The sequence below is a fragment of the Colobus angolensis genome, unplaced genomic scaffold, assembly GCF_000951035.1.
Source record: "Colobus angolensis palliatus isolate OR3802 unplaced genomic scaffold, Cang.pa_1.0 Scaffold78, whole genome shotgun sequence".
NCBI lineage: Eukaryota > Metazoa > Chordata > Mammalia > Primates > Cercopithecidae > Colobus > Colobus angolensis.
In genome coordinates, this window is record NW_012121598.1 from 3,993,672 (window position 1) to 4,006,087 (window position 12,416).

Sequence of the window (12,416 nt, forward strand, 5' to 3'; positions counted from 1 at the left end):
TGAGGCTAAACTTTTTTATTTTTCAAATGTTTCTTGGTGCCTTGTCATGTTCTTTTGTGTGCTCAGGACATGGAATCTGTCCATCCACTTATTGGCCGAGTAAACTTAGGAAAACTGCCTTCCTTTTTCTCACCTCCACTGTTTTCTCCTATAAAAAAAAGGAATGATATGTTTACATACTCCCTAGGGCTGCTGTGAGGATAAAATGAGATAACGCAGACGGAGTACTGAAAATGCCTGGCACATAGTGAGCATGAAATAAATGGTAGCCATTTTTCTTTGCCTAATTTTTTACTAGATTATTTGTTTGTTTTTTCTATTTATAAGAATCCCTGTTTCTTTAGTGGCAACACCACTCCATATCACACAGAATAGTAATAATAGCTACCATTTATTGCTTAGGTGCTATAAGCCAGGTATTGAGACATTTGCATTGCATACGATATCTCATTAAATCCTCAGGAACATCTGATTCCTATTTCTTCATCAATCTAAATATCTAAATAGTCATCAGGTACTATTAGTTCACAAATTTGATCCAAACTGTTCTTTCCTCCTCCAGTGCCATTTAGAACATTACTTGCTGCCCGGGACTAATGAGATGTCCTCTAAACTGAACTCTATAATTCCAGATGGCTTTTCTGCTTTCCAATACCATTTTTGTTTTGTTTTGTTTTTGAGACAGAGTCTCCGAGTCTCGCTCTCTGTCGCCCAGGCTGGAGTGCAGTGAGGCGATCTCAGCTCATTGCAAGCTCCGCCTCCTGGGTTCCCACCATTCTCCTGCCTCAGCCTCCTGAGTAGCTGGGACTACAGGCGCCCACCACCTCACCTGGCTAAATTGTTGGGTTTTTTTTTTTTAGTAGAGACGGGATTTCACCATATTAGCCAGGATGGTCTCAATCTCCTGATCTCGTGATCCGCCTGCCTCAGCCTCCCAAAGTGCTGGGATTACAGGTGTGAGCCACCCGTACCTGGCCTCCAATACCACTTTTAAAGACACAACTGCCAGAAAAATGATCATTTAGTAATTTCAGAATAGCAGAACCCATAATAATTTTTTTAAAGCTCAAAATATTTGATGGCTCCTGGCCAGTATTCAAAGCCCCCCACAATCTGTCTCTGGTCTAACTTTTCAGCTGTGGGACCCCTACTTCCACTCTTTCCTTTCTCTGCAACCCTGCCTTTACACACACATTCACACACCCTGCAAACACTTGGCTGTAAGCTCTCATTACACTGCACTTTCACCTGTGTCTTTTTTCACTTAACTCCACAAATCCCAAGCATCTGCTATGTTTCAGGCACTGTTCTCTAGGCATCTCTCTTTCTCTATGCAAATCTTATGGGTTACGTTTCTCCCTCCTACTAAATGATATACCACGGTGGGATTTTCCTTCCATAATCATTAATAATTATTTGTGTATTCAAAAGCTGTGTCATCACCTCTTTGCAGGTACTGTTAGTCCAAGGGCTCAGGTTGGGGGAAAAGATTTAGTACTACAGGAGTGTGTGCAAGCAGGAGGTATGTTGAGAACACAGTGTCTTCTCACAGAGATTTTTATAGCCAAGCTATATGAGAGAGGACAAGGAGACCAAAAACGGAGGAATAAGTGATAGAAACATATTAACTTTTAAAACCAAGAAAGCTACCCTATGTTTCTAAGTTATCTTCTTAGACACACTCATTTTCCTACAGGAAAGAAAGATGTAATGAGGGAGGAAAGAAAACTATGCTTTCCACGTGTTATGTAGATGTTATTATTCCCACTTAAAAGATAAGGAAATCCAGGTTTGAGGTTGTGAAACAATCTGCCTAACATCATACAGTGAGATGATGAAATAATTATGATTCCAACCCAGTCTTTTTGACTCCAGCATCAATCTTATTTCTTATACACAGGCTGATGGCTAAAGAAAGAAAAAACTGAAACCTTGATTTGGACCGCTTCTATCCTTCACCTCCCAGCCAGGACCTCGCTCAACAGTTCTCACGAATGCCTTCTCAAAATCCCCATGCCAGGATCCTCAGGGGTCCTCTTCAAGCAGCTCGCTCTGACAAATGACTCAGGCACCAGAACAGGAGCTTTCAAAGTGAATATGCTGCATCATAATTTTCCCTGCCTCTCTTGTTTCACTTAAGCAAAGGGAGAGCTTTGCAAGCATGTGGATCCTTCTTGGCCATCACCCTTAGCAACGACATACATTAATCTTTGAACTCTTCACCATCTTTTACTTAAGAGCAATGACATGCCCAGAGATAGTCCATGACTGATGGCAAAGTTACTAAACATCTAGATTTCCCGGTGCATTTTTTCCTTCCTTTCACCCTGTCATTTCCATGTTAAGACAAAAAGTGTTGTTGTTCAGAGGCCTTCCCAGAAATAGCAAGCAGTTATTATTTAGGGAAGTTCAGGCAAGGATTAGGAGAAGTTGCCCTTTTCTGGTATCCTTTGTTGCGCCCTGTTCCTACATCCCCACTGTCCCATTCACTAGTTCCTGTCTCTCCTGCTCACATCCCCACTGTCCCATTCACTAGTTCCTGTGTCTCCTGCTCACTCTTTGACCATGATTCATTCTTCTTATTTAGTTTAGAGTGGGTCAGTTTTAGTGGAGTATTTTATAGTGTTTATCCTCCGTTCCTTCCTTTTCATCTTTTTGCTGCCACATTCTTTTGGCAAACATTTGCTGAGGATCTACTGCGTGCCAGGCTCTGTGCCAGCAGCTGGGCTTCATAATTTCATTTCTGACAATCACAATAGCTTCCAAATGGATATCCCTGCCTTAAGTTTCTCCCCGAATCCATCTACTACATCCTGCTGCCAAACCAATCTGTCTAAACTCTACTTTGTAAACAGTACTCTCCACCCATCTGTCCATGGGATTAAGTCCCTACTTATTAGCTCTCTCGTATCTGTCCTATAGATGCCTTTTAGACTTTTACATTGTGAGGTCCAGGGTGTTCTATTTATTTACTCCCCAGCATGCCATGTGCATTTCCACCTCGGTGTCTCATAGCTCTCTAAATTTTCAAGTCCTACTCCATGTCCACTTAATAAATGTTTGGGGGCAAACTCCATCCCTGGGACAGCAGAGGATGTGGCCTAACTAATATGTTCTAGTGAAGGAGGAGAACCAACTTAACACTTCTACCTAAGAGGAGTCTGAATGTCCCAGCCTTAGGGATGAGAAGCAATACTAAGCATGTGACCTTGCTAAATCCTGAAACAAGAATTCCCATCAAATCACTCTTCCATTCACTCAGTCATTCAATAAAATAGTTTTTGAGTATCACCTATATGCTAGGCATCGTGATGAGTGCTAGGGAACAACAGCGAGTAAGAGAAACAGGTTCCTGCCCTCATAAAGATTTTAGCCTAGGAGAAAGGACACATTAAACATACAAACAAGTCCAATATGTGAGTAAATAAAATATTAGGTTGGTGCAAAAGTAATCGCAGTTTTTGCCATTAAAAGTAATGGCAAACTGTGATTACTTTTGCACTAACCTATAATAGAAATGTGGAGTGTTAATGAAAAGAGAAATAAGGATTGTGATGCAGCAAGGTAGGATATGCTACTGGAGACAGGAGGTGCTATCAAAGAAGGTCTCTGAAGAAGAGGCATTTAAGCAGAAATCCAAATGGTGAAGTCAAGCATTCAAAGAGATACTACAGGCTCTTGAACAGCAAGTACACAGACTCACAGACTCTCACACACACACACACACACACACACACACATACCCAAAGCCAATGCAAGTCAATAACCTCACTCCTCACTGGCTTTGGTCTTACATGTAATCCATTTGTTCAGTGGGGATGTGACAGCCAGCCCCATCTACCATAACCATAATAGCTTCTCTTTTGACTACACAAACAGCTAAGCCTTTGGTTTGTGGATCTTTAAAATGATGTAAATTTCATGTATATAGTTTTTCTACTTTGCTGTGCTAACAGGGTGATTTATTTCCAACTCAAATTTGCATAATATTTCTGGAATCCAACATAGCACCCTGGTGATACTCATCACTCTGTACATTGAAAATAATTGTTGGTTACTTTTTAGCGTTGGTATATACCAGCTCTTTAAAAAATCTGTAAGTTGCTTTCCATACCTCGTTGATTAACTGGATCTTTAGCTACGTAGGCAACATAGTCTGTAGTATCCTATAAAAAAGGGAAAATGACTGTATTTAAAATGGATGAACTGCACTGTTGAAAGAAACATATATTTCGGACATGATACTGAGGCAAGGACTTAAATACAAATGTTTTTATTTAAAGAGACAAGAAAAGCATTGTAAAAGGGAACATAAACAAATATACACTATATAGTTTAACAATTATGGAGTCCATGTTCTCTGTCCCTTGGGGAAAGAATCGGAAAATTAAAAATTTAGAGGCAGACTGTCATTAAGAATAAAATAGAAAGCAGATAGGGAATATGTTAGGACATATTCTTTAAAAATGGCTAGGGACTATGATGCTATCCTAGATTGAAAGTTGAAGTATCAGGGATCATGCAATCACAAAGGTGACATAAACTAAGATAGGGCATCATGATTTCCTGTTGTCCAAACATATACCACATATATCAGAAAGTAAGTTGACTAAAGAGACATGTTGGATTTTGTGGTTGTTAGTTGCTTGTATGCAGTGCAAGTTAACTTAAGGGATGATAAAGTGAAAATACAATGAATTTATGTGATCAATATACAGAAAAGAAAAATTTTTTTAAAAAAGAGAACCCCTGAAAAACTTAAGAAGTTCAAAAAGACATGCACTGCTGACTTTGTAAAAACAAACAAACAAAATGCCACTTGGTAATCCCAGTTTTTATCGAAAACAATAAGCTGATGAATGATAAGGTTTTAATAATTAAAGATGCTTTTTGTTATCTAAGTTCTCGGGAAAAAATACACACAATGCCATTTGCAGATCAGAAGTATGACTCTCTAGAGGGAAGATGCAATCAAGTGGCAGGAAATAAAAGCCCATGTTTGTAATACCCTCAAGGACACTCACTTAATAACCCACAATGAATCACACAGGAAGCGGATCTCAGGGTCAGCAGAACTCGTCTTGGGCAATTAAAAAAAATAACAACACATACCTAAGTAAATGTCTCTTATGCAAAAAGAAAAAAGGTTTTAAATATCCGCTAAATAAACAACGCCATATCTATGGGCTTTGTTTTATATGAATTTAGAAGGAAAACCACAATTGCTGGGGACTTTGCCACTCTTATTCAAGTGAAGAGGTGGTGTGATACCAGTCATGCTGTCTGGTAGGTCCAATTATGGGAAAGAGGCTGTGAGACCTCTCCAGACCTCAGTTGCCTCATCTTCAAAACAGCCTCCAACACTGCTATAGTTCTAAAATTCTATAGCTGTAAACATTTGGGAGAATTTACAGAATGCTAAAAGTAAAGCACAAATAGCAGGGGAAAATATGTTTAAATGTATTTAATTTTTGACATATTCACAATGCATTTTTTAAGTGGAGAAAGTATATATAGCCATAGAGACATTACCAACAGCTGTTTTCAGGGCTGACGGATGGAAAACAAGTTAACTGTTTTTGCAAAGAGAATAAAAATGAGGGCGAGCAAAGGCCAAGAGATGAGAAGACTATTCATTATTTTTGAAATTTTGGAGGAAATCTTGGAGAAAGATTACTATGTTGGACCACAGGGACTTTTAAGTCAGCTTCCTACCCTTGTATGTAGTTCGCCCTAAAGCTGCAAACTATCTCAGTTAGTATCCTAAAACAAATATGGGCATGTGTTAGCAATAGTGGTAGCAGTTACTTCTTGTGACTACGTGCCAGGCACTGTGCTAACACTAACCACGCATCATTTCACTTAATTCCCACAACACTGTCAGGCAATAGGGATTATCCTCCATTTACATATGAGGACTCTGGAGTTTAGGGAATTTAAATAAGTCAAGTCTACTTGACTCCAAAGCCTGGCAGTACATCACACTGCCTCCCTATGAAGTTATGGTAAAACTTCATAGAGATGATTTCTAATGCCAGTGCTTAGGGTGGCTCCAGACTTCTATTTTACTAGACAGGTGCTTTAACCAACTAAGCCATGGCACTGCTGCCAGATTTCTATTTTAAATTTGAATCAACAGGCTTTCTCACCAGCTTCAGAGAGCACACAGGTGCTCTCAATGCAGCAGGTACAAACTTTCCCCATAGTGGCCACAAATTATTTACTGTTTGTTTTTGATAGGAACGGTGCTTTGGTCAATTTAAAGAACTAAAGGCACGTGAAGAGAGTATGAAAAAATTTAAGATTCTGGAGAACAATAATAGAAATCATTCAGGACATGCCTTGGGTAAATGAGTGTTTGCACACCAATTCTAACATGATGACAACCCTGGAGAAATTTAGGGCAAACACCAATAATTATTTTTCATACTACACGTATAAACACTACTTTAAATCTCTTAAGAAAAGTATTTGAATTCCTTCATGGATGACTGAGCTAGGAAGACGAGAAAGTGCTGGTATTTTTCAGCCCGGATTCAGTTGACCCTCTCTGCCAGCCACCATCCTTGGTGTTGCTAAAGAGGCCAGATTACAAGGCTGGATGGAAAAGAGTCCAGATAGGCTCTTGGGTTCAAATAGCAGCTGCTAAGCACCTGACACCTTGTATGTCCCTTGTTTGCTAATGTGAATTCACAATTAGGCATCTGTGGAATTTCTTGGGGAAAAGGTAGAACTCTTAACATTTGGTTTACTTTTAAAAATGGCAGCATCATGGAACTAATATATAATAGTTATTTGAAAACAACTACACCCCAGGCTAAAAGATGAGGAAGTAATAATGCCTAAAGGGGAAACTGAATATCCATTAATTAGAAAACAAGGGTTTGAAATCCTATGAAGGCTGCTTTTCTTCCATGTGCTTAGTGAGCCAAGATCATGCCATTGCACTCCAGCCTGAGTGACAAGAGTGAGATTACAAAAAAAAAAAAAGCATGTCTTGGTTTGACATGCTTAAATACTTTGGGTCATTGGTAGCCAATGTGAAGACAAGTAATTATTGAAGTGTTTTTAAGAATTGGCTAATTTAAATAGCATTTAGCTACATATTATATACACAGGTTTAGTTACACCAACACCCAAGTGGAAGAACCTGCTTAAATACTTTAGATGCCAGCAAATGAAGCAATGATTACAGAGTAACTTCAGAACTTTACTTCCTTTTGCGATATACAATTATTTCTCCCCCATTGAATATTTAGCAAAAAGTTTAAAACAAATTAAAACTACCATGATATCAGCTGCCAGATTTAGTTTTTAACATCCTCTATATCTTTCTTGGGTTTCTAGGTTGTCGTCCTATTATTGATGACTCGACATTTTATTCCTCAATTAGAAGTGAAAACTAAATGTGGTGGATAGAAAACAATCAATTGCTAAACTAAATTTTATTGGTTCGTTCCGGAAGGATATAATTTTTTTAAAAGAAATGCTTTGCAGAAAAGAAGGTAATACATTCTAAGAACAAGGTCTGTGTATGTTCCCCCTGTTTTCTTGACATTACTGATGTTTAACCATTATGAAAGTCGTACTCTGGCCTCTTCTAAGCTTTCATCAAAACATATGGAAAGTTAGAAGAGGAAAGAGTACAATAAAAAGACCGATAATGTCACAGAGTGGCAAAAGCATTCTTCTACTCCCTTAGTTTAAACAGATTTGCTTCTTGCTCAGTTGCAGACTCCCTAGCTTCAAAGCCCCTCTCCTTTTGCTCTGGTCCAGAAATGGTGCAGTAGGGAGTCAAGGAATGACACTCCATTCTGCAAAGTAGGCTTGGAGAAATCCTGTACAATTCCCGGGAAATGAGTACCACACGACCTCTTCTTAGTAGAGAAGAACTACAAGTTCTCTCTCCCCAGCTCAGCATCTCCTCCATGAGCTCCTGCAAACCTGGTTGCTCATTCCAGATTAGACTTAATTGACTTGGTTGATATACCAAGTCCAGTTGATTAGTAAAGTGTGCCAGAAACTCTGTGTTGAGAAGAAATTCTAAGGAAGGATTGAGCAACACATGGGTGACATACTTGCTTTTCATGACCTAGACATTATCAACAGGAAGTTTATTAGATGATAACTCCATGGCTAATAACATAATGGAGCACTACTAGTTTCATCTACTAATCCAAATATTTTAAAATTTAATGATAGGAAATATTTTGCCCAAGGTAAATTTTTTATTACCTGCTACATGTAGCTATTCACAGACTGTAATAGTATGTTAGGGAAAGACATGTAGTGGCTAATATGGTTTATGTTAAAGTTATTTTATTTTTTTATCATCCAGCCCCAAACATCAAGAAGTTACTTTAACTCATAAAAAGAACTTTTGTGAATCCATACTTACAGGATCCCCTCCAGAGGCAAATGAAATAGACTGCATATGATGATTTGCAATAATCTGAAAAACATAAACATGTATGCTAATATAAAGTAATCATTATTTCTAGTTATATACAGTGTAACAGTAATAGACATACATTTGTTTGTTTTGTTTTTACCTGATCAGCATCCCTTTGGAAGCCACCCCACCTACGCTCTATAAGGATCTCATTGAAACCATGAGATTCTGGTGATTTTGTGATGCCCATCTCACTGCCCTTGCCCACCCAGATGGAACATTATCCAGGGCTAGCCAATCAGAAAATACCATCTCTCTGGATACAGCAGAGCCAATCAATGTCTTTTGAGAAGAAGTGAAAGGAATAATCGGAGAGAAAGCCTCTCTCTCTGCCATTAAAAACTATGTAAGCCCAAAGCTTCCGGGGGCCATATTATGCTGCCATGTGAGAAAAGTCTGCTGGAATATGAAGTTTTTCTTCTGATGAAAATCAGAACGGAGAACTAAAAATAGGAAAAAAGTCTGCTGGTAACATTTGTTCCATCACTTTAACCAATATATTTCACCCTGTCCCTTTATATTTTTGTTTATTTTTGCAAAAGTTAGTTTGAATTTGATTTCAGTCATTCACTACTAAATGTATCCTGAGTAAGGCACTAACATTAAGACTTCTAATATGAGTAAGAATCGCCAAGTAAACTGCATTAATCAGCTAAGAAGATTGCCTTTTATTTGAGAGTCTAGGATTGCTTGTTTGGAAACCACAGTGTAATGACCATTGGCAGAGCCATATCTGTCATGCTATTTTGAAGGTTCATTAAAACACCAACTATGCACCTATTGACTAATTCTGTTTTCAGAATTGTGTGACAGAATCTACCAAAGCTGATTATATAAGATGACCAAGCAATTCTATTCCTACATGTATATCCAACACAATTGTGTAAATATGTGCAAGAAAAAATATTCTCAAAGAAGATAATAACTGCCCTGTTCATAACAGCCCAAATTGGAAACAATCCCAATGATGACTATTGTAATTGTCAAATGGTGGCATACTATATAGCAACAACATGTTTGTTGAGCAAAAGAAGCCTAATACAAAGAATATATACTGCATGGCTTAATTTATATGAAGTTCAAAACTAGGCAAAATTATGGTATTTGAAATCAGAATAGTGGTTATTTCTGGAGCACAGGAAGAAGGGGCAAACGGTTTTCTGGGATGCTGGAGTTTCTTGATCTGAGTATTGGTTATACAACTGTTCATTTTGTGATAATTATTATGGACTTATTATCTGTGTACTTGTCTACATTTATATTTCAGTAAAAACAAAGTCAGTATACAAAGATCAATGTCATTCCCATATATCAACAACAGTTGGCCGGGCACGGTGGCTCACGCCTATAATCCCAGCACTTTGGGAGGCTGAGGCGGGCAGATCACGAGGTCAGGAGATCGAGACCATCCTGGCTAATGTGGTGAAACCCCGTCTCTACTAAAAATACAAAATATTAGCCGGGCGTGGTGGTAGGCGCCTGTAGTCCCAGCTACTTGGGAGGCTGAAGCAGGAGAATGGCGTGAACCTGGGAGGTGGAGTTTGCAGTGAGCTGAGATCGCACCACAGCACTCCAGCCTGGGCAACAGAGCGAGACTCTGTCTCAAAAAAAAAAAAAAAAAAAGCCAATTAGACACTGTATTTGGGGGAGAAAGGTACACTTTGTAAGAGTACTTTAGTATAAAACTAACAAGAATCATGTAATGCTTTTTGGAAAACTTCATTGAAGAGAATAAATAAGACCTGAACAAATAGATATGTATCACTTTCATGGATGAGAAGATGGTATGACAAAGGTGTCAATCCTACCCCAGATTAATTTATAAATTCCATGCAATTCCAATAAAAATGCTTCTAAAATTCACATGGAAGAATAAATGTGCAAAAGAGCTAAAGCAAATTTTAAAAGAACAAATGCATAAGAATTCCCTTATCAGATAAGAAATATTATAATATCATATTCAAGATGCCCCTAAATTCATATGAAAGAATAAATGAGCAAGAAGAGTTAGGGCAATTTTTTAAAGAACAAAGACAAAATATTCCTGATCAAACAGCAAGATATAAAACTGTAGAAATTTCACAAGAATTCAAAGTCTAAAAATAGACTCATGTATTTAAGAACTTTTAGTCTATGATAAATGTTGACACCAAGCAGCAGTCAGCCAGAAATTATGTGTCCATGGTGAGGAGAACTAGAGCAGAGGCTCCCAACTCCCCAGGCCACAGACCAGTACCAGTCCGTGGCCTGTTAGCAACCGGGCTGCACAGCAGGAGGTGGGCAGTGGGCAAGTGACAGAAGCTTCATGTGTATTTACTGCTGCTTCCTGTTGCTCACATTACTGTCTGAGTTCTGCCTCCTGTCAGATCAACGGTCACGTTAGATTCTCATAGGAGAATGAACCCTTTTGTGAACTACGCATATGAGGGACCTACGTTGCATTCTCCTTATGAGAATCTAATGCTTGATGATCTGAGGTAGAGCTGAGGTGGTGATGCTAGCGCTGGGGAGTGGCTGCAAATACAGATTAACAATAGCAGAGAGGTTTGACTGCACAGAGACCATAATAAATCAATTGCTTGCAGACTCATATCAAAACCCTATCAGTAAGTAGCAAGTGACACTTAAGCTGCATCTGGTGGCAGGCTACATAGTGGCAAGTGAGTTGATGTGCTTCAGTTTGTACAGCTGCAGCTGATGGCAGGCTTTAAGTTAGAATCTGACGATTTTAGTTTGTGCCCGGCCCGCCCATTATCTTATTTACCGCTTCCATCCATGTCTCTTTCCTGCACCGTGCACTTTCTCAGTCACAGTTTTGGTAAGCCCATAAGCTAACCCTAGCCAAAATGAGTAAAAAACAAACTTCACTGGAGACCTTCTTTGAAAAGGGAGAAAGATCCACGCTGAGACTGCAGAAGACTTTAAGGCTGCCAACAAAAAGAAAGCTGCATTTAAAAGAAAATACCAAGAGTCCTACTTAAAATACCAGTTCATTACAACAGGTGATTCACATTCTCCAAGCTCACTTTATATAATATGTAGCAAGTGGCTGTGTAACAAACCCATGAAGCCTTCTAAACTGCTTAGTCACATGGAGACCAAGCACCCTGCATTAATACTAAGCCTTTGCAGTTTTTCAAAAGAAAACAATGTGAACATAAAGAATAGAAGCAATTATTGAAGGCTACCACTTCATCAAATGTGTCTGCACTGAGAGCATCATTCTTAGTGGCTAACCACATTGCTAAAGCTAAGAAGCCCTTTACTATTGGTGAAGAGTTGATCCTGCCTGCTATTAAGGACACTTGTCATGAACTTTTAGGAGAGGCTGCAGTTCAAAAGGTGGCATGTGTTCCTCTTTTGGCTAGCACCACAACTAGATGAATTGATTAAATATCAGAGGATAATGAGGTACAATTGTTAGAAAGGATTAATGAGTCACCGTGGTACACAATTCAGGTTGATGAGTCTTTTCTGATGCTGACGATAAAGCAACAATGCTTTTTTGAGTATGATATATTTTTCAGGAGGATGTGAATGAGGATACATTATATGCACTTTTGTTGCCAACCAGCACCACAGCTGCAGAACTATTCAAGTCTTTGAATGATTACATATCAGGAAAATGGAATCAGTCATTTTGCGTCGGTATACGCATGGGTGAAGCAGTTGCCATGACTGGATGGCATTTTGGTTTCACTAATCAGGTCAAAAAGGTCGCTTCTGAATGTGAGTCTATGCACCATGTCATCCATACAGAAATGATGGCTAGTTGGAAAATGTCACCTGAAGTTAACAACGTTTTGCAGTATGTGATCAAAATTATCAACCATATTATACATGCCCTTAACTCACATCTGTTTGCACAGCTCTGTGAGGAGATGGACGCAGAGCACACGTGTCTTCTCTTATACACAGAAGTGAGATGGCTTTCTAAAGGTAGATCACTGGCCAGAGTTTTTGA

At 38.9% G+C, this 12,416-nt stretch overlaps 1 protein-coding gene across 1 annotated transcript in view; it reads right to left on the reverse strand.

Annotated features, from left to right (window-relative positions):
- SHC4 (SHC (Src homology 2 domain containing) family, member 4) overlaps positions 1-12,416 on the reverse strand; it is a 139,179-nt gene that overhangs the window by 39,989 nt on the left and 86,774 nt on the right. Inside the window, exons 5-6 of the mRNA XM_011928581.1 lie at positions 8,399-8,452; positions 4,115-4,166 (exon numbers count right to left, since the gene is read on the reverse strand). Coding sequence (XP_011783971.1) covers positions 4,115-4,166; positions 8,399-8,452 — 106 coding nt within the window. The remainder of the gene's footprint in view (positions 1-4,114; positions 4,167-8,398; positions 8,453-12,416) is intronic.